Source organism: Drosophila biarmipes, chromosome 2R, assembly GCF_025231255.1.
Source record: "Drosophila biarmipes strain raj3 chromosome 2R, RU_DBia_V1.1, whole genome shotgun sequence".
Classification (NCBI taxonomy): Eukaryota; Metazoa; Arthropoda; class Insecta; order Diptera; family Drosophilidae; genus Drosophila; species Drosophila biarmipes.
In genome coordinates, this window is record NC_066615.1 from 3,172,056 (window position 1) to 3,194,247 (window position 22,192).

General features: G+C 46.5%; 2 protein-coding genes across 4 annotated transcripts in view; one reads left to right on the top strand and one right to left on the bottom strand.

Moving 5' to 3' along the window:
* The window catches only part of LOC108029617 (uncharacterized), a 120,931-nt gene that overhangs the window by 29,745 nt on the left and 68,994 nt on the right, over positions 1–22,192 (bottom strand). For both annotated transcript variants that reach the window (XM_050887085.1, XM_017102003.3), the window contains one exon: positions 4,655–5,427. In XM_050887085.1, the coding sequence (XP_050743042.1) occupies positions 4,655–5,427 (773 nt within the window). The remainder of the gene's footprint in view (positions 1–4,654; positions 5,428–22,192) is intronic.
* On the top strand, positions 18,676–20,798 carry LOC108029621 (parafibromin). 2 transcript variants are annotated; one of them, XM_044091830.2, is made up of 3 exons: positions 18,676–18,729; positions 19,023–19,843; positions 20,297–20,798. In XM_044091830.2, the coding sequence occupies exons 2-3, from the start codon at positions 19,028–19,030 to the stop codon at positions 20,636–20,638; spliced, it is 1,158 nt and encodes a 385-aa protein (XP_043947765.1). In that variant the 5' UTR covers positions 18,676–18,729; positions 19,023–19,027; the 3' UTR covers positions 20,639–20,798. The 2 variants fall into 2 exon arrangements, with proteins under 2 accessions (XP_043947765.1, XP_016957495.1); XM_017102006.3 differs by lacking the exon at positions 18,676–18,729 and having other exon boundaries at positions 18,948–19,843.

Sequence of the window (22,192 nt, forward strand, 5' to 3'; positions counted from 1 at the left end):
TGCAACTGTGTTGTCAGCTGCGGCGATTCGCATAAATTGCTGAATATTTTGAAGGCGAGCACGCATAACTTTGCATAATTTGTGGCCACGTTATCGGTGGAGAGTTGAGGGTTTTGTAATTCTCTAATTGCATTGTTGGCGAACTTTTCGGCGAGTCGCGATTTACATTTAATTTCAGCCCATCCGCCGTTTGCTCCCTTCTGCATGAACAATAATGCAAATTTATGTTATGCATTTTCCGACTGTATTCTAGGCTCAGCTTCACATTCCCTTTCTTTTAAGGCAGAGATATTAAATGCTCATTTTCAGTACACACTTCCTTGACACTCGCCAACAATTAGCTTTCCCTCAGCTGCAGCCATTCCGAACAGACTTCTACTTCCTCCGAGTAGAGCCCAAGAAGCAGCGAGAAACGGCTACTTATATCTATCACTGGCTTGGAATTGCAAAAATCTTGTCAGCCAACATTGCTCACTGGCTGTCGCGCTCCTGCCCCTCGACCTCGTCCTTCCTCATCCCCATCCTGATCCTCCTACGACCCCCAGCCACTAACTCGAAATTGCTTTCGGCAAATATATTAGCCTCTTGATAATTTCCAACAATAAATTCCTTGGCACTCACACAAGCAGACGCTCGGAGTGGGAGGATACTGAGTCCCGCATCCTGGATGGGATGAACTCCTTTAGCTGTTGTTCCCGCTCGGGGACTCTAATGCATTGTGCAACGCTCTAGAAAGTACAACAAAAGTCGCTCATGTTGCAAGCTGTCAGTGCAACACTTGTCGCATGTCATTGCCGCAGTAGCAATGCAATGGGGCTTGGTGTGGAGTGCTGGTGTGGGAGCCGAGGACCAGAGTCAGCGGACACATGGAGCAACTGCGGATAATCACGAAATATATGTGTTTCTTCAGACCAGACCAGAGAACTTAAAGTCCTCGCTTGGCTACGACTTGATATATTTTTCTGGGGGTTTCTCCAGCACGTTGCTGTTGGGTTGAGTCTGTATCATTTGTTTTCTGTTCTTCTTAGAGATTTATTCTGTAGGTCCTTACTAATTCTTCTAGTTCCATTTAATGTTACCTTCGATTCATCTGTAAGGATAGCTTTTCCAGCTAGTTTTAAGAAATCTTCTCAGTATGTTGCTGTGACAATTTTCCTTATGTTTAATTTGCTCCATATGACAATTTTTCAGTACGTTTTTTAGATTTTATTCTTCTTATTTCTGGATCTATTTTTTCCGAGTTTCCTGCGTAAGATTCTTCAGAACGTAGATTTTTCAGAAGTATAGAGCATTCACACGAGGGTGAGTCGTTCTCTTCGAATGCTCCCCACCAGCAACACATTTGCCCACATTGTTGCTGCATCTCTGTTGTAATTGCCGTAGCCTGCTCGTTACTGTTATTCTATCTCCCGCTCCAGGATGCCGCCGCTCGTCCTCACCCTCATCCTCATCCTCACGCTCGTCATCGTCCTCGTCCTGCTCTTCTTCGGCGCTTACACATGGCTGGCTTTGTTTTAACACAACTAATACAATTGCACCGCTGGGAAATGTGCTGCGATGGCAGGCGGAGATGCGAGATACGATGGATGCGGCTCCCGGTGCTCCTGCTGCATCGGCGTTGATTTTATTTGCCATCGGAGCACTCAGAGTTGGCAAGAGCAGCCGTCGACCAGCGTCGGCATTGTAACTAACTTAATAAAGTTGTCAAAGGTACGGCGCAGGCGGCGTGTTAGCAACTTAGGACTCGCTTTCCCGGCTTTTCCGCTACCACCACTCGACTCCCCACTAAGTGACACCGCATTGTCGCTCATTTTCATTTGGGATTTCTGAGGCTGACTGATTAATTTGACGGCTTGATCTGATTTACGCTCTTAGCTGCAGGGTGCAAGTCCTCGGGGATGGCAAGTTGCCCATTAAGGCTCCGTCTTAAGTTCGCTCCTAATTGACTAATGGAGGCTTATCGGGACGGAGCTAGATAGGATTTGTGCCAGCCAGCGAGTTTGTTGACCTTAACCTGAGACCCGGCCATAAATAACCTTGCCAGCGCAACAAAGTGTGCAACAAGGCGGCTGCAACCATAAAACTCCTATTTCCGGCGACTCTGCTGCCGGGCTAAGGTTTATGTCTGGCAATTGTCGCATGGCGAAAAATATGGCACTATAAAGCCAACAAATTGCCTGGCGAGGCGAAAGGCAGCGCGGTTAAGGACACCCGCTTGGAAGAAAGGGGTTCGCAGGATCTGGCGCGGTTCTCGCCAAATAAAGTAGCAAATACGGATGCATCACATCGCTGACGCCACTGGCAATCCCAAGTTCAAATTGCTGACAGGCAACGTAGTGCCTGCGACGGAATCCAATACGGCATGCATATGCAAATAACAACAAGTGGGCAAACAATCGCAGCTTGCGGCCCTAACAATGTTGGCCAGCTTCGCCCACAAGTATGCAACTCTTTTCCACAAGCCACGCGTTGAGTTGCTGGTGGCGTGGCAAGTGCAGAGGCAGCAGCAACAGCAGCCAGTTAGATGCCACAGACAAAGGCAACACCAGTGGCAGCACCAACAACAAATAGCTCCGACACGTACACAAAGTGGCATTGCTGTCGCTGGTGGCTGCACTTCTGCTGCTGCACTTGCCGTATTAGTTGCAACTATTATTTGCCCATCAACAACTTGGCCTACCAGCTTGTTGTATTTACACCTGCCCCATAGAGTGCCTCCGCTGCGGCCCACACACATTTGCGGCACGGCGCAGGGCTGCCAACTGTGTGAGGCTTGAAAGCCAAGCGCAGGGGCTTGTAGAGTGCGAAAAACTGCTGAGTCTGCTCGTTACTGGGACCTCAGGGGGTTTCGGAGGTCTGAATGGAGCTACAGTGGAAGGCTATCAGCCAAAATTTTATTTAAAGCTAATATGGTAGTTGAACAAAACCATGCCAACATAGATGTACTTAGGAAGAGTGACAGGCGATTTTTTATTTTTTTAATACTGCGAAGTGCACCGGGAGAATGGGCTAAGTCGACTACTATATGCACGAAGAAATAAAAGTCGGCAGTTATGGTCCGGTCATAACAAGTTAGGCAGCAATCGAAAAGTATCGCTTAAACTGAAAGGATTGCTTACCATGTAAAAATGCAAATGTAGAAGTTAAACAAGGATGAACGCTATAGTCGAGTGCCTCGACTATTAGGCACCCGTTACTCAGCTTAAGGGAGCAAAAGGGATACGGAAATAAATAAGCAGCAAAGTGATATTTTAGGGCGCCACCTACCGGCTACTAAGTAAGTTTAAGTCGTTTGTGGGCGTTAGAGTGGGTGCGGAACTTTTTTTTAGGTCAGTCGATAGGTATTGATGAGACCCAATTCAGTTAAAATTTTAGCTCTATCGTAAAAACTGTAGGCGCTACAGATTTCTGTGGGTGGTAGGCGTTAGAGTGGGCGTGGCACCCGGTTGAAACAAACTTGCGCTGCGCAGGAACCCCAGGAATCTGCATGCCTAGTATGCTTGTCCTAGCTCTTATTCCGAGATCTCAGCGTTCATACGGAGAGACGGACAGACGACCATGGCTAGATCGACTCGGCTAGTGATTCTGATCAAGAATATATATACTTCATGGGGCCGGAAACGTTTCCTTCTACCCATTACATACTTTCCCACGAATCTAGTATACCTTTTTACTCTACGAGTAACGGGTATAAAAATGTGATCTATGACCTTGTTTTTTAAAATGATCTCATTCGGCACGGTGCAACAGAAAAGAATAAAAACATTTTGGGAAGTGTATATATTCAACCGAAAGTACAAGTACTTCTGCCACAACTTGACATCAGAACTTTGGCATGATGATGGTGCGTTGGTCCCAAATTTTTTACCTCGTTGATAGCCGACATGTTTTATTTACACATCGAAGACAACTTAGGGTAAACATAATCAAAAACCCCACTGTCACTGGTGTGGATTCCATTGGCATTACCGTATTTCCACCTTCTGCTTCAGGAATTATCGCTGTCGGGAATACATTTATTTGCAAAAAGTGTATGCAAAATATTCTTAGCGCTGGCAAACTGCTATAATTGCATTATGCTGAGAGGTTTTTGCCCGGCAGCTTGCCACTGTTTGCGCTCGCAATTACAACTCAATAACTTCGGCTTTGCTGGCGGGTTAACTTTTACTTCATGCTCTCATTTTTTAGACAATTTCAAATGTAGCCATCATTTGTAGCCAACTTGTGGGCGTTCTGGCATGGCAAAAACTCGTAATTAGAAACCCTCGCAGCTGCATAATGAGGCAATCGAGCAAAAGTGCGGCCCTCGAAAGATGAGCTCTGCCAGCGCTTTTGACATCAGAAACTATCAAGTAATAACGATTATCCTATTTGCATAATGCGGCAGTTAAGCGACAAAGGACCGGATTCGCAGTCAGACACAGGGCAAAAGCCCTGCCACTCGAGACGTCTCGGCCAGAATGAGAACAAAGCCAGGGCCAGGCAGACAGACAGACAAACGAAGAATGGAGACGGAAGTGGGCAAAAGAATGCAGAAGGCTAAGAATGCAATTAAAGTCAGCACAAGTTGGCGGCGCCTGACAGCCTGAGAGCCCTTTGCACTTGCAGGACCTTGTCGGGCGGCTAACTGTTTTGCGAAGACCACCCAACTCACCTGGCCATTCTTGTACCACATGCTGGTGGCAATGTCCAGGTCCACCTCGCACATCAGCTTGATCTCGGAGTGCTGCTCGGCATAGACTACGGACATTTCCTCGGCCTCGTAGGGATTGGGGGGCACTGGACGCAGGGGCAGCACCCTGGGCTCCAGAGGACCTTCGTCCTCGTCCTCGTCCTCCACCGCCTCCACCTCCTCGCGGCTCTTCCGCGCGATCAGGTCGCTGGTGCTGGTTCCGCTGTCGAACTCCTCCACATCGTCGATGATGATTACCGGCTCTTTGGGCTTTGGCTGCAGGTCCTCGGCCGCCAAGTGGAGCGTGGACCGCGGCCGCTTGGCCTTGGTTTCGTTGTAGGCCACGCTCCTGGTGGTCATGGAACTCGTGCTGGTGGCTTGGACTATGGTGGCAACCGCTGTGGAGGTGCTAGTAGAGCTTGCCGGCAGCATGGGGTCCCGCTCGTCCTCCTCCGTCTCGCGGCGCTGCCTCTGCCTGGCCTCCTTGTGCTGCACGGCGCGGTGGGCCTGGTGGTGTGGCTTCAATTGCGCCCGCAATTTGGCCCACTTGGCCCTGGCCTTTTGGCAGTTTTTGACGCATTTGGCCGGCTTACCCCCGCCGCGGTAGTCAACTGCATCCTCCGCCGACCCGGGCGATATGCTGGGCCAGCTGGGGCTGCTGCTCCTGGTTTTGCTCAAGGCTTCGAGGTGCTCGGAGGGCTTTGTTTTCTGCACTGACTTGGTGTTGATATTCTGTGGTTGTGTATAGGTGGTACCTGCAATCGAAAGGCATGTAAACAGAATAAGCCGATTAGGTTTGTAAGTCAGAGACACAGTGAAAAAATTTAGTCCATACTCTGAGCGGAAAATATTAAACCTATTTTTGGGAACCGATAGGGTAACATTAATACTTCAAGGTTTCTTCTTTGTTAAAGAGAACCTTTAATTTTGTAAGTCATGAAAAGAAAGCGGCTTTTGAGACAACGATTGTCATCTTTCAAAATCCAGATGTAGCTGATCCTGATTTGGTAACTGTGTACTCAGTTGCACCTCCAGCTCCACTGGAATTTTCGGTCTTGAATGGCATCGGGGGAAAGAGACTCAGGGCAACCTTTGCTGGGGGAGTATCAATTACATTGCTTTGTTGCATGTAGAATGCGTCCAGGGCTCATGCATTTATTTTCGAATTTTCAGAAGGCAAGCAGCCAGCAGCACTGATTGAAAAGCCGAGGAAGGAGTCGAACGGTGTGGAGCGGCCTTTCGAATTGTTTTCCCTATGCATGCAAATCCTGGCCTAATCTCCTGCACTTTCAAAGCTATTTTCATGCCTAACTTTGTGCCCCTCGCTTGTTGCTCTTTGACAACTCTGCTTATTGTCTCCTTCAGATCCAGCCTTGGCTCTCCGCCCTTCTCCTGGCACTCTTGTTGTCTTCCTGCCAGCAGTCCTGTTGTTGTTGATAAATTTACACGAGTGTATGACAAGCTTTCAAATGGTAATTAATATTCATCTGAGACGAGCGGCGAAGGGTGTGGCGACTGCCTTCAAAGGACAACTGCCGAGTGTCCTCCCTGTTCCCATTCCCGGCTTATGCGCTCCCAAAGTCAACTGTAGCCGCCAGCTATGGGAGGCACTGAGAGAGTAAATGTTTCTTGAATATGTCTTCTTTGGATAAAAAAATGAGCCAGTATCTGGAGCTGATCTTCAAGGCTGTTGGATGAAACCAATTCTCATTAAATGAGTAAACAAATTAATTTTTGAAGAAAACCTCAAAAGGAATTTTTAAAGGTGAAGATCGTAAGGATAGCGTACCTATGCCGTAACAAATATCTAATATACAATAACTGAAATTTTCTGAATTCCCTCCTTTGCTGATAATTTACATAAATTAATTCTTTTTACTTTTGGCTACACACTTCTCAGTTTCAACGAAGCTTTTAGATCGGTACATTACTAAATACTTTTTAATCTGAAGCTTTGGATGCTCAACTGCAATTGTAACTAAAGCTAGGATCAGTACAATTATTACTTCCAGTTTGTTAATATTCTGAAAAAAAGTGTGCTGAAAAGACTTGTATTTTAACTGAGATATTTAAAGAGTAGTCTTATACCGATATCATATGTATGTGATACGGGTTTTCTCTTTGTGTCGGAATGCGGAGCCAATGTCTGTGGTTAGCTGACAGCAGCAGATCTAGCCCCGGGGGTGGTATCTGAGCCCTTCCCCGCTGTCCTTCGGCCCACTTTCGACTTTCGACTTTCCACTTACCACCTCCCTTCTCCCTTTCCCCACGCATTCCCGTCTGGCCGGCGCTATTGTCTTCCAGCCCTTTTCTCGTCTGCAGGGCGTTACTCATCTCCTACTCGGCTGCCGGTCGGCTTTGTGTTTGTAGCTAAATTAAAGTTGTCATTTTTCAAGTGAACGCACAAAAGTGTGCAATGCGCCTAATAAATTTCTGGCTGGCATATCCTGTTCCTCGGGCGGGTCCCATAGGCATAACTTAGGGAGGCTCCGGGGGTTAGTTATGTACTGGTCGTAACTCCCTCTCATGCACGCAGACACACACTCATTCGCCGAGCATGGAGCGCTAAAATGTTTTCACAACAGCTTAAAAGTCGGCTACACTTTTGGCGAGTGTGTGCTTGTTTGCAGGATGCTGCAGTTGTTTGTGCTCTAACTTAAGTTGTAAATGAAGATTGCGTTGGAAATTGCACAGAGCTGAGGCTGGCTGGTGCTGGCTGGCTTCGTCTTCGTGGCCCCGCCCACAGCCCACGAGTTTTGCGTGCAAATTTAATGAAGCTGCCACACACACTGCACACTCGCACACCCACTCCTGCAATCGCACTCGGGCAAACACTCGAGCATGCTCAAGCTCAAGCTTTTCTGTGGCATACGCTGCGCCGCATAAATTTGTGGGCGGCATCGGGGAGTCGGGGCACTTGGAGTGGTTTGTTTGACAGTTGATAAAACGCCGGTGCTCGACAACAATCAAACGTGCCTTCCACACTCCGCTCATTAGCCCCCCGAGGCCGGGAGACTTTCGTTTGTTTAATTTTCCCTCACCCATAGGTCCAAGGACCTTGCCAGGAGAGGAAAGGAACCGATCACTGATGTTACCTGAAAATCGACCGAAGTAAACAAATTTGATGTGCCTTATAATAAGGCAGTAAATGATATCCGATTCTGTACAACTCCCATTATCAGTCGCAAAAACGGGTGGCGCGCATCGCTTTTAAAACACAGCCATAAATTAATTGCCTGCCTTGAGGCGACTTCAGCCGCTTAATTGCATTGTTTTTCAAACATTTTGCGGAATAATATTGGTTTTCGATTGCCCTCATAAATCAGACGGTTTTACGCAATAATTGCAAATAATTTTGTGTAAAAATCGCCCGCTTTCCAGGCCTTCGCACACATGACAATTATGGCAGTTCAATGGAGCATTACGTGCGGCCTTATCAATATGCAAAAAAGCCATGTACTTTTATGAACTGACAAAACGACGGAGCTACGCGCCTAAGGGCGGGCGGACAATCAAGCGCTGACATAATTACGCGTTCGAACGTGCATCTATATGCAGATATATGTATGCCCAGCGATTATACGCCATGTCGGAGGGTGTGGGTGCCTGTCACACTTAACTGGCAAAAATTTCACCGATTTTCCACTTTTTCCGCTCGCCACGTACTTTTTCACGTTTGTCCAGGCAAACATGCAAATGACATCGAGTTGAGCTTCATTTTGTGGCACTAGAGTTTTTCTCACTATATCAACATTAATTTAGTGCACTCGCTTCCCCCTGTTTGTGTTGTCTTTAATAATATTATTTATCCGTAATGCCAATCGCCCAGTTGAATAATTGAAAGGGAAAAGGTTTGCTTTCCGTAAGCATATATTTTCGTAGGCTGCGGTGTCCTGCAGCCAGTCCTTTTCTAATTGGTCTTGTCACGCTGCATATGCCAAACTGCCGTTCCAAGAGTTTACATTTTCGTCTGAAGATCTCTGGTAGAGTTTTTGCCTTATTTGACAACATTTTAGTCAACTTCACCCGAATTGGAAATTGGCAATGTATTTCTTTGGGTTACATCGGTTGGTTCAGTTATTTCTGTGTAAGAGTGCGCCACCGATTAAGCTCGCAACTGGTTCCGAATCACGGCCCAAACATTACACAATAACTCGCCGGGCAGTCAATACCCCCAGCTCAACTTAACTCGGCTTGGTTTCCGCTCCCTGGCCTCCCACATCTCCCCAGTGTCAACAGCACGCCCTCGTTACGCAACCCATTCAGCCGGAGTGTGCGTGCGTGTGAGTGTGAGCCTTGCACCCAGCGTTGATTAGGTTAATGTCCTTAAGGCACAAGAACAGCTGGCAGTCCCCCAGGCTCTGGGCTCTGCACTCCGACGTCTCACCTCCACCAAGTCCTGAGCAGCTTATGGTTGTGGGTGGGCGGATGGTGCAGAGGTGCAGTGGTGCGGCTTGCACCTGGTGAAATGGGAGAGGTGGCTCCGCATGCACTCGCTTGGCTCGTGCATTGTTTAAGTTCCACAACGTCGACAACTTTGCAACCGCCACTTAATGCAAGCGCAGAGCTCGCAGTCGGGGTCCTGGGAGGGCGGCATCGGGCGGGGGAGCGTGGCACGACTGCACTTTGCCTGGTATGCGGCGGCGGCTTTTGCGGCCAGCCAGCAAACAGCAGAGCAACTGCAAGCGCAACTGCACCCCCTCATTACTGCCATTGGAACTAAAAGCCTTTTAATCGGTTCTGAAGGCTCTCACAAAATTATTGTGTGAGCACGGATATTTGCCGGTCTGAGTCGGTGCAAAGGTTGTCGAGAAATTAATTGACATCTTACCACATTTTGCTGGCTTCAGTGAGTTTTATGGGTCCCTGATACTAACGAGAAATGCTGACGTTATCGACTAATTAGCGTCTTGAAGACAACTAACTGTGTTCCACGCTGCTTTTCATCCTGAATGGATAAGTTCGGCTCTCGTAATAATGGGAGTGGCAGTGATCTTCTCAGCCTGGCAAAGCTCACTTGTGATTAACACATTGCATAACTTGGCCGAGGCTTATATGTTAGTCGTATGATGCTTCTAAAGGTTGCTGAGTGCTCCCTTATTTAGCACACGAGCTGCAGCTCTCTGTGGCTCTGTTAAACTTTAATCCCGGAAAAGGCCAAGTTAGTTACTTTCGCCGGCTAAGAGCTACGTGATGCTTTCTCTCGCCACTTTTGACCGCGGAGATGGGTGAGTGGCATGGCCCCGGCTTTTTACGATTATGCACGTTGAAAGACCGTGGCCCTACGTATGTGGCTATTACGGGGAGCTGCCACTTCATTGCACAGGCGGCAGGCTGCCTCATTACACACACAACCGGAATGCGAGGACAATGTCGGCGACATTACACAATGTCAGCTGTGAAGACAGGCGGCAAGTCGGTGCAATTGGTGTCCCCTTGGCCAGGTGCGTTGCCGGCTCTCGGCCCTCGGCCGGCTGTCCTCTGCTTTGCAATTGTGTCAAATTAATTGTCAACTGTTGTCGCTCCGCTCTTCCTCCCATCCCCGTCTCTTTCGCAGCAGCATCTGCCCTCCCTGTCCGCCATACACACTGCCGTGTTGTGTGCTTTGTGCGGCTGTCTCTGTCGTCTGTTTGATAAATTGCATTTAATGGCTGCCGCCAATTAAGAGCAATTTTTGCTGCCGTTGCTGCTCCGCATTTTGTTGCTAGTTTTTGCCAGCTCGTCCCCTTTGTTTTGCCCTGCTCCGGCTTCGGCTGCTGTTTTTGCTCGGCAGTTGCTTTCAATTTGGCCGGGCTGCAGTTTTAAAGTGACACCGAGATCCCAACCACAACCGACTTGGCCTGCAAGCGAGCGGCCTAATAGAAATTGATAGCTGCCTCAGGGCCCGGAGACGCTCACAACCTACATCCCCACCTCCCCGCCCAGCTGACCACGTTCGGAGGCCATATTTCTCACTTCAGCACGCGCAGCGAAACAAAAATTAGATAGAACATTACTGGTCCGGGTGTATTAAATGCAAGGAACTCGTGGGTCGGGTCATTTCCCATCTATAAAAAGAAAGAGCTGCTATCTGCCGTTTAAGTGCGGCCTTTGCCGCTCCTATTTCTGCCATCACGACTTCTTCGGTATTATTTATGTCGCTCGGCGACTCTGCCAAAAAGGTCGTCATTTGTTCCATCAGCCTCGGTGAGCAGCTATCGTTGGGGTACTCCTGTTTTGCAGTGGCGTTTGTTGGAACCTAGATATGCTCTAAGACATTCGGGCTGATATTACATCATCAGTGGTATATAAGTCTGCTGCCGATTGGTATAATACTTAGTGTAGTAGAAGGAGCTAGCTAAATCCGTCATAAAAAAGGTTAATCTCTTCAAATGCATTTTGCTATTATTACTCATTTTTTATTTCTTATGCCCAACACAGATTGCCCAAGCTCGAACCTCAAAGCAATGAGTTTCTCCTCTTGCATACACAGATGTGTTCATAGTCTGACAACGGAACTTCGAGAGTCAGGGTATCTCCCATTCCCCGCCAAAGGACGCGATGTCCTGGCGCTATTCGCCGCTGCTGGTCATTAGGCGTAGCGTACTTAGCGGCTACGTGCTGTGACCAGCGCCAACCGCAAATTAAGTATACGCCGCGATGCGCCGGCGCCCCGAAGTTTGCTGCAGTTTCACTGTGCCCGAGCAAACAAATGCTGAGACATCAACGGCGGGGGTGGAGCTCTGGTCCGCCCAAAAGCGGCGAGGGGGCAGTCGAAGTGCCGGCAGTGTCCTGCCTTGTCTCTAGGCGAGCAAGAAGTTCCATTTTGTTTGTGCGTCCTTTCGGCTGTTTGTTTGTTCACTCCTGCCAGCGCCCCTTCGCCCCCTCAGCACCCTCCTGCGCCCCAAGAGCATGAATTAAGCGCCAAAAATGTGCGAGGCACGTAAATAACTCCACACAGACGCGGTTTGGGCGTTTCGGGAGTTTCGGGAGTTTCGGGAGCGAGGTGGCACGTGACCAAATTTCGATGGCAACTTTGTTTGGGATGCGCTCCCGACTTTATCATGTTTTCATTTCGCGGCGTTGGCTTTTTAATTTGTGCACATTTAACGGTGGGGAGGCGGGCGGCCGCGGGGGCGTGGCATTTCCTATACAATTTTTTACTTGCAGATGTGAGTCACCTTTTTTTACTGACAGTGCTTTTTAGTGCTTTTCGTTTGCGCGGCTGCAGTAGCAAATTAATGCAAATAAAAGGACGAGTCGCGCAATAAAACGCTCTTGTTTTTGTTAATTTTGTTATTGCAGAAGTCTGCAGCATAATTTATTTACTTGGGCTTTGACTTTGGAGCTTTTGGTTTGCCGACTATTTTTTCAATGTTTTGCTGTTTTACGTGGCGTTGGGAAATGCGCAATTAAAATGATAATTTTCCACAGTGGCACCACCACCACCACTGTCAGTTTTTGGCTGCAACTGCATTTCGCACGTACAGTGAATTATAACCTGCCGCATAAAAGTAAGCTATAATTTAGCGCTTAAATGATGCGTGCTCGGGCGCTCCACTTTGTGTAGCTCCACAGTCGCTGCGCCCCCATTTCCTGGCCGAAACCTGGTTGACTTTATTGCATTCCTAGCACTCGACCATTTTTTATGTGCTTTAATTAATTCGCCTGACCACTGGCCCAAAAGGGAGCCGAAAAAGAGCTAAGCTGGGTAAAAAAAAGGCAAATCTTATTAACTTTGGCAGACTCCCTTTCCGCTTTTCCACTTGCACACAAATCCAATAAGACAGCCGGCGGAGTAGGTGGCTCACAAAAAATTCGCATTCAATAAAAATCAATATCAGGGGCGAAGGGAGGGAGACTGATGAAGAAATAGCCGTAATGCTTTGCTTATTACCTTCCAATTCATTAAACGTGCCGTCGAGCCGACCAACCACTTGAATCTTCCTTTCAGGCCGAGTTTCCTCCTCAAAATGGTCAGCCCTTATGCTTTTATCGACGTAGAAGAGGGAAAAACTGAAAAGGTTTTTTTTTGGGATTTTTCTGAGTGATTGAGGTAGCAGAGTGGGTTTTGGCGAGTTTTGATTGTCTCTACGGTTCAGTGGTTTTTTCGTTTTGGAACACGAAAGGTGATTGTGGATAGCTAAGGATATGTGTAAAAGGTTATGGAATCGCTATTCACCTTGGGAGTAGTAGTTTAATGCAAATCTAAAGGGATTCATAAATTGTTATTATTAGAAGAAAGGGAATTTTTTATTATATTTAATAATTTCTTAAGCTGTAACAGTTTAATTTTGGTTGTGGGACGAATAATAATAAGACGTCTTATGCGAAACATAATGAACGCCACTTGGCGTTATTACGTTTTTATAATGCCATCTAATGGTAAATACTCTTTGACAAGCTTCTGCAGTTTCCATTATTAATCAATAAATCACTCGAGCCCCAGCCCTTCGTTAGTCCAAGCAAAAGCCCCATTTGAAACTAAAACTATGGCCAGACAACAAAGCCCAGGCTGGCCCATCCAATTTCGATTTCACTGACCGGCTCATTCAATCATTTTTACACCCTCAAGAGCCTGGTCCTATCAGGCGTAAATAATCAGAAACGTTGGCTAAATAATAAATACATGTGTGTGGGTATTTTGTCTGGCGCTTCTTGGGTCCACCGGCATTCTTCTGCTGACCAATCAACCGGCATTAATGGCCGGGCCCAGTGAGGCACTTAGACCCACATCGAGTGGCATGAAAAATGATGCAGCGCCCGGCACCTTCCAGCTGCCACCGTCTACCTTCCCCAAGCAGCATGAAAATAAATATTAAATAATCATTTGTTTTCACAAAAAAGTGTATGGTTTGTTTTTCCGTTTATTGTTTGCTCCTATGTTTGTTTGCCATCACTTACGCACTCACCTCCCCCAGGACAACAGTGCGTATGCGCGTCATGCCGTGAGGATGGAAGCGCCTTTCTGCTCAACGCCTCAGTGCATTGGGTTTGATTGTGGGCGTGGGCGAGGGTCTGTAGCCCGAGGGGGCATAGTGGTTTTTGCGCAAAGTGTTTAAGGAGCATTAACGTCACTTAATAGGTAACAGGTCGTTTGCCTCCAATCTTTTTTAATGTTATTTATTGATTCATCTCGGGGTTGTCCTCATTGTGTTTTGGCAAGAGTTGGCTGATTTCACGAAATCGTTTGCTTAACCCTTATTATTTGACCTTTGTTTGCCATTTCAGTATTCACCCTCGCCGCCCGCCATGATGTCTATTTGAGTGCAACATACCATAATTTACCAATTGCAACCACCCCCCTCCCCCTGTCATTCAAAGCCGCAAAATGCGTAAAATTGTGCTAAATGTAATGTGAAAGTGCAGAAATTCCCAGCAAGGTGAGTTCGGCAGCCGTGCAGCAGCGAAAGTAGGTACTCGACAAAATACATTTTAATACACAGAGTGCATACATCAAACGACAGACAGACGCACAAACGCGCACGTGGCCACACACACTTGTGCACGTAATTGGCGGCAAAACAATTAGTAACATTTTACAGTTTACAGTTGCTGCACATGCCACATGCAACGCTCCAAAATATTCTGCACCGAGCTGCACGGGTGTGCACTCAAAAATGCGATTTTTGTTTTAGCTTGGAAGAGTAATCTATTTGTACATATTTTCTAGGTACTTCCCAGCAATATACCTTTAATTCGTATAGCTTAACAAATACATGTTTTTAATGATTTTAGAGCACAGCAACCAATTCGAAACTAATTGGGTGGCTGAATTCACATGTTCAGTTCTGCACCCAAACTGCCTTATTTTCTTAGTGTACGGGGTGGCAAATGCTTCAACAAAAGCCGACGAGCTGACTAAGTGGCGAATGTGATGAGCTTTTGGCCAGGAGCGCAGGCAGACAGTCTGAGCTGCAGAACGGCTGCAGAGGGCAACAGTTGGCAGGTGAGCCGGTAAGCGCCCGAAAAGCGTTGAAACTTCTGACACACTTGGCAATTGAAATGCATTTGAAGAAGAAAAAAGGCCACCCACTTTCTGTAATAAATTACGGCAATTTAGGGGAAGCGAGAGATACACAGACATTAGCATACGTGCGCATATTGTTAAAGAGGGAAACGAGTCAGAGGAAGCGGGCTATATGTGTGTCGCAATTTCCGTCTGAAGTGCACTTCCTGCAGGCTTGCAAATGCCATGCCTTACTCACCTGCACACTCAGAGGAAATACGTGTTCGGGGAACATATATTCAATTTTCAGATTAGAAATATAGTTTGCTGAAAACAGTTTTAATTAAGTGGGAAATGCATCTTAGAGAAATCTAGTGTGTATGACAAAAAGGGGTCGTAGAAGTAACGTTGAAACAAAAAATTACAGTGAAACGATTACATTGAAACGATTTTTCTGAGTGCGTGAGGTTACAGCTGCTCGTCAAGGCTGACTCGTTGATTCCTGCACGAACCCTCAGAGAAGGAAAGACGCATCTCAACTTTGGCTAATGGAAAGGACCCAGAGTTGAATGTACAAATATGTGGCCCACTCAGCCCGTCATCTGATTAAGGCTTGCGACATGCCAGGGACTTAAAAAATCGATGTAAGTATTTTGTCATAACCGGTTGCGAGTAAATTCCGTAGTTCCCGCTTAAATTCGTGTGCTGGCATCCGTTCCCGGATTCAATTTCGTGAGAAAGTTGCAACAGCTGCTTGCAGTTGAAGAAAATCAAATTGAATAAAAAAGTTTCTCTCTGGCCAAGTGGCCCTGCGGGCGGAAGTGCCAAGAGTCGGACCACATGGCGAATGCTTGATATTGCGCAAAGCAAGTTGGCAGGCAGCAACTGCCCACTTGAAGTGCAACTGTTGCACATCAAACAGACATCAAAATGTGCAAACATGATGGAGAGACATCCGAGTGGACACGTTGGGCCGGCAAAGGAAAGATACTAGCACAGATTGCAACTGCGGCTGCAGTTGCCGACTTTTTAAAGAACTTTGAAAAGGTTAGTAGACTCTGTGCTGATTGGAATGTGTGTGTGAGCACAGCCAGGACAATCGAGTACACAAACAGATCTCCAGCTCATATCCTGTGCAGCCTGTCACTCCCCTTAAAAGTCGTCTCCATGTGCTCGAGACTCTCCGTGGGTAACAACTTGATCGGAACTTGTGGTCCCCGCGGTGCCAAGCGACGAAAGTGGGTCATTGAAACTGATCAGCAGACCTGACTCTATTCGCCCGCTCAACAGCGTGTTTCCATGCTCCGTCCGTGGCTTCTTTGCACCTTCAGCCGAAGCCAATCTCGTTTCCATTAAATCGTCCTGCCTTGCGCAATGAATTTGCTCCAAAAGCGAAGGCATAACGAAAATAATTCGCCAAGAAAAGTAATAAAGTGTTCGACTTGAAGGGAGCAAAGCAAGCACATGTGCACTGGGAGAAATGGGTTCTACACGCCCGTCCGCTACAAAGGGGGATTTCTTCTTTCAGAACACCTAGAGTTAAATCCCTAATTTACTTTATAATGTACCAAACCTGTTACCCTAACGAAGGGATTGCAGTGTTAATCACTCAAAGGAATGCTTTATTTTACTTTATTTGCGCAATTTTTAGCCCGTTTATACTGCTTTTCTCTGTGCATGTCCTACGTGCATGCAAACCTGGGTGTCTTGTATGTGAGCTTACGCGTGTTCGAGTCTCAATGGCGCTTTATGGTGATGTCGTTGCTACTCGTATTTGTTTAGCCTGGCATTTTATTTTACTGTTTATAAGCTGACAAAATTGTTTTTCCCTTCTCCCTAGCCTTCACATTAAACGATTCGCCCGAGCTCGTCCGTCGAGGGTAATGTGCCGTAAAGGGCCAACGCTGCGGCTACGTAATAAAAAGAGAGCCGCGATATTGATGGTCTTGTCTTGTGACTGAGGCAAAATTAGTTGCCGCTTTCGAGAGGGGGTCGCCGAGGACCAGCGAATTCCATTTCCCTTCTGCTGGTTTTCCCATCCTTTGATGCGATTCCATGCAGCTGAGTGAAAAACGCTGGCCAGCGATGATTCCATTACCCCGCTGCCAGGATGACTGTGCGTGGTCGCATTCTGTTCTGATTAAATTTGAAGTTATGCACCCGCTTCTCGCATCCGCTTCGCTGACTCTTCGCAAAAAGAACCCTGAATGGGCTCTAAATGCGACAAAAGGCATTGCATATCTATGTCAGTAATCCATTGTTTTCAATTTCAATTCAACCGCATTGTTTTCGGGCTTCCCGATACCAACGGGCCTGGGATCAGTTATTGTGGAGTCTCTTAAGGGGGATTTCGAACACTTTGGGCCTTCTGCGTGAAACACGAATCCGAAAACTGTGTCTGCCATACAAAAGCCTTCCATTCAGTCATATTTTTTCAGCCATAATGCCATAAACCTAATTAGTGCCGAGCCGAATGAGCAACCAGATGATCCCGCCTATCCCGCCGGTTTAATTAACATGCAAAAATGCCGTGGACGCAAGGTGAGCCTTTCGGTTCATCGCATTTTTTATGCCGCATTCTTGGCGTGACAAAAAAGCCAGGGAAAGGCGAAATCCCCGCCGGTTGGCAATACAATTTGCCGTGACAAATGCGGCCATAAACAAAAATGGCGACAACGATGCCGCTGCCGCTGACACCGCCCCCAATCCGCCATTCAGCCATTTTCTAGTGCAGCGCCGGCAAAATGGCGGCCAAAGAGTCTGGATGAAAATTTCATTTCAAAAGCTGCGATGGCGGCGACCTTTTACGGTATTTATCACACGCGAACGAAACCCGTCTGCCAGCCACCTTCCAGCTCCACCCGCTGGTTGTCGTTTTTGGTAATGAAATTTCGCTTTAGCAATTACGGGCTTCCCCGGGCTATGCCGCGATAGCTGGGGAATCGAGCGGGCAAGCTTAGCCAGCTAATAGCTTTTGAGGCTGGCTGGCCGACACGATGGATGCATAAATTATGATGGGACCTCGAGTGGTCCCACTTGCAGAAATCAATTTCAGGCTTCGGCAGCAAAATAAAGCAGAGCGTTGCTGGAAAATGCAAGAAAGCCGGGAAAACAAAAACACAATTTATAAAAATATTTTCATGCCTTGCAGCTAAAATGTTATTAAAGTCAATAACATAAAGCCGGGACAATTCCTTCTGCGATGCTCTCCCGGGGTGAGGGTGAATCTTTGTCAAATAAAAATAGCTTACAAATAAAAGCAACTCGAGGCGGAAAAATAAAATTTAGCGGAGCAGGGAGCGGGGCCAACAACTGACCAAGGCAATGTAATAAAAATAAATAATGGCTTTGACAAAAATAAACGATGGTTGCGAGAAAGTTTGAATATTTATGAGTTTTTTATGTGCCAACAAAGGAGGTGAGCCAAGAAAAACGCAGCCTCTGAAAGAGAATTTTAGAGTGAAAGCAAGAGCCTCTCTAGGATTGGCGACTAAAACTCGCTGTTGGAAGTGAAATAACGAAAGCACTGGGACGAAATACTTCATTTTGGTTTCGGAAAATTTTAATTACGTGTGACTGACATGACACCAATGCTCGATATCTTAGTCTAATTGCTTACACCTTTTTTATCCGATTCGCCTTAAATCATTAAATGAACAGTAGTACAACTTTCGTAACTCGATGTATCTGAATATCTAATGATGATTTAATGAAAGAAACAAAAGAGTATTGTGCAAGAAAACTAGTAGCACCATAAACAAACAGCTTCCTTTCGAAGATGTAAGAAAAATAAAAAACAGGCAAATTTAATGTTGATGTATAAGTTAGTCCTAAAAACTAGTATCTATTTTGCTCTTACGTGTAGGTAAGAAGGTTAGGACATAAAAAGAAATCAATGGTACTACGTAATATTTTGTTCTTTTATATTTCTATACCCGTTGCTCGCAGAGTGTATAGGTATACTAATGTATGTGACTCGTAGAAGGACTCTTTTCCGATACCATAAGGTAATTATGATCTTTATTAGGATCAGCAGCCTAGTCAAACTCAGTCTGTCCGTATGAACATTAATGAAATTTATTAATATACATCTACATGCCAAAAATGAACCGGACGATTCATTTAAAAGGTGATAAGTATTTTCACTACATGCAGCCAATTAACGACTTTCACTAATACGCGACTAAGCCGCTGGGGCGCCACTAATCGGTGGTTTAGGCTTGGTGCCGCTAGGTTGCGCTATAGGTGTGCTAGTAAAAAAGCTGATAAAATAAGGTTTATTTTAAGTTCGCAATCGCAGAAGTAGACACTCATAAAAAGTAAACTATGTAGCACGCCTTGACTATTTCACCTCAATACAAAAAGTAACTAACAATCAGGCGTTGTCAGATTAATGGTGCTTTCGTTTCTTCCGTCTAGCAGTTTAAATGTCTAAAAGAGCAAACCAATCTGAAATGGACTTGAGTTCGAAAACCCTTTCCCAGACCATGACCGTCGAGGCCATAGCGGCCATCAAGGCCAAACGCATGGCTATGAAAAAGGATCTCGATGTCGAGGGCAAGCGGAAAAGAACGCTGCAGCGGGAGCAGGATCGTCAGGAGCACGAAGAGCAAGCGGAGTTCTGCAAGCGGACTATGGAGCGCGAATGGCAGCATCGCACTCGCGAGGAGCAGCTGCTGGGCGAGAAGGAGCTGCCTGGAGTCCTGAAGTGCTTGTCCCTCGTTTACGACTCCAAGCGTCGTCGAATGCTGTCCATGACGGAGGATTCGCCTCCTGAAGGAGCCAGAATTCATCCGCCGCATGGGGGGCTACAACAGGTGCCTGTGGTGCTATCCGAACTGGAAACAATTAAACTGGCGCCCATGTCGAAGTACAACCGCTATGGCCAGGAGAGATTTCTTAGGGGCAAGCAGGAGTTTGGCATCAACCCGCAGGGCACCCACTGGGAAAAGGTCAAATCATCAGACCTTAATCCAGAACATAGGAAGATCGAGTCCTTGGATATAGATAAGAAAAACGGAACACTGGAGATGGCCAACAGCGCCAACAAGAGGCCCCGCTACAATAAGCGATTCTTACGTATGCCCATCATCGTGGTTCCAGCAGCTCTGACCAGCTTGGTTACCGTTCACAACGCCAGGCAGCTTCTTCAGGAGATGCGTTATGTGTCCGTGGAAAAAGCCCGTCAGTCCATGGTCTCTGGCCAGCCTACCGCGGAGGTCACCGTCGAGCATTGCTTTCAGGTAGGTCAAAAAACGTTTCAACTAATACTGTTGGATCCCAAAAGAACCCTGGACTAGGTAAATGTATTTACTGGTAATGTGAAGCATCTTCAGTTTGAGAATTATATTGTGAAAATTATTGGGTAATTACTGGGTAAAGGTTAATCTTATTAGTTTCTATCATCAAACCCGTTAATTTCAGAACAAAGCATAGGTTATTAATAATGTTGATACTTTGTGTGCAGCTAATACTTAGTTCATGTTTTTTAACTCAATCAAGTAATAACCAGAGTGTTAACAGATCGCTTAGAGACTTCAATTTGTGTCAGCTCACAGCTTTCAGCTTTCAATGCGACTTCACTAGGGGAACGGACCATAATTGTATGGCAATCTACTGTCCGAAGCCTGCTAGGAATTCTAATCTATCTATGCTTGCTTGGTGGCTTAATTACCTTAATCAAATGCAAATTTCAGGGCGACCTGGTGAGCTACAGGGTCATCGACAACGTGACCCGCCTGACCTCCGAGGAGTGGAAGCGGGTGGCCGCCTTGTTCGCCATGGGACCCCACTGGCAGTTCAAGGACTGGCCGCACGGCGGGGACCCCGCGCTCATCTTCCACCAGGTGTGCGCCTTCCACCTGCACTTCAAAGGCTCTCCGGTCTGCAAGGAGCTGCACAACTTGCAGGTGCACCTGCTCGCCCTTTCGCCGAACGAGCGGCACTCGGACAGCGGCATCCTCACGGAGTTCTGGAACAAACTGGACCACCACATGGCCGTTCATCCCCGTCAGTTCGCGTTCATCAAGCAGAAGTAGGGTGCTCACTTCCCCCTGGGCCACACAGATATGCGATAAGCAGGAATCAATAAATGAAATTGAATAAGCCAGAACAAAGGACGAAGGACAAAGACCGAACGCACTCACTCAAGGGGCGGTGCTGCGATAATAAAAAGCGAACGGGCGCATCAGAAAAATATATCACGTTTGTATAAAAATCATATAAAAACGTTGCGAAAACTGCAAGCTTGGCAAGAAAATTAAGAGCACAAACAAGTCGGAAAATGAGGAAAGGGGGACTTGGCACGCGTGAGACAAAAGCTAAATGACACACAAAGGAGCATTTGTGTGTGAGTGGGGGGTTGGTGATGTACTTATGTAAGTCACTGTGCGTCCCACAAAACGTAAAGCTGTCAACGGCGTTCAGAGTGATGGCGAAAACAGAAATTGGGGTGGCGGTGGAGGATGGGGACTCCGAGAAGAGCAGTGGGCGCCAGAAAATCACTGGGAAAATGGCCATTTTTATACACCTCACACACATGTGTGTGTATTTAAATGAAATGCGAGGTGTTAGGTGGGATATGAAGCAATTGGCAGACGATAAAGGCTGCCAAAGGGAAATGCACTAAGCGATTAAGCAGTGCACAACAGAGCACAGAGGATGAAAATGTTGGCAATACTATTTACATAAAAACTGAGAAACTCAAGTCTAAGGACTTATCCACTTCTACCCTTAAACAATTTAAGAAAATAGATGTTTTACTGAAATACTGTTCCAACACCATAATCCGCTTGCTATCGGCTGTCCTCAAAATATAACTTAAAACCGTTTGAAAATGTTACCCAAAAACGTCAATTTTAGCCCACTGTCTGTTATTTATGGGTAAGTAGCTTAAGATACTTGGCTCGTCCTCCAGATAATTCTCCAGCTTACGCAACATAGCCAAGAAGCTAGTCCTATCGCCCTGCCTCTGTGGGCGTGGTCGTGTGTGGACAAATCGAGTTTTGCTGCCAATATTCAATTTTATAAATTGAAGCAAAGTGAAAGCGAAAAAAGAGGAAAAGAAATTGAATTCGTGCTGGTAAATATATGAAACTTACGTACGAAGAGTTTTTCGCACGAGTTTGACGCAAGGTTGATTACATCATTGGGAGTTTTGCGATTGAATCGTTGCTATTGAGAAAAGCCTTTAAGCCGAGGCGCGCTTTATTTATCGCTTCATTTGGCGAAGGGGGTGTTAAACTAATGCAAGAACAATAAATTCAACAAATGGGTTGGCCATAAATTTCCGAAATTTGCATTCCGAGAACTCACACGAAATCCGTCGCCGCTTGGCTATGGGCTGGATTCCACTACACTTGCCATCGACAAAGCCCCCAAGTTTTCTTATCCGTTTTTCCCAACGAATTGAACATAATTTAGCCTCAGTTGACAGTGGCTTTACTTTGCATAGCAGCTCGATATATTTCTCCCCTTTGTAGTGAAGCCAGTATTAATGAATTGACCACTTAAACAAGATTTTGGATCCCATCGAAAGAACTGAAAATTGAATCGATATCATCTGCTGGCATTACAGTTGGCTTAAAACTGAT

Excerpts from the sequence above, each read along its gene's own strand:
- LOC108029621 (XM_044091830.2), top strand. The coding sequence starts at position 19,028 with ATGTCTAAAAGAGCAAACCAATCTGAAATGGACTTGAGTTCGAAAACC. Across the intron at positions 19,844-20,296 it reads CCGTCGAGCATTGCTTTCAG|GGCGACCTGGTGAGCTACAG; the intron begins GTAGGTCAAAAA and ends TGCAAATTTCAG.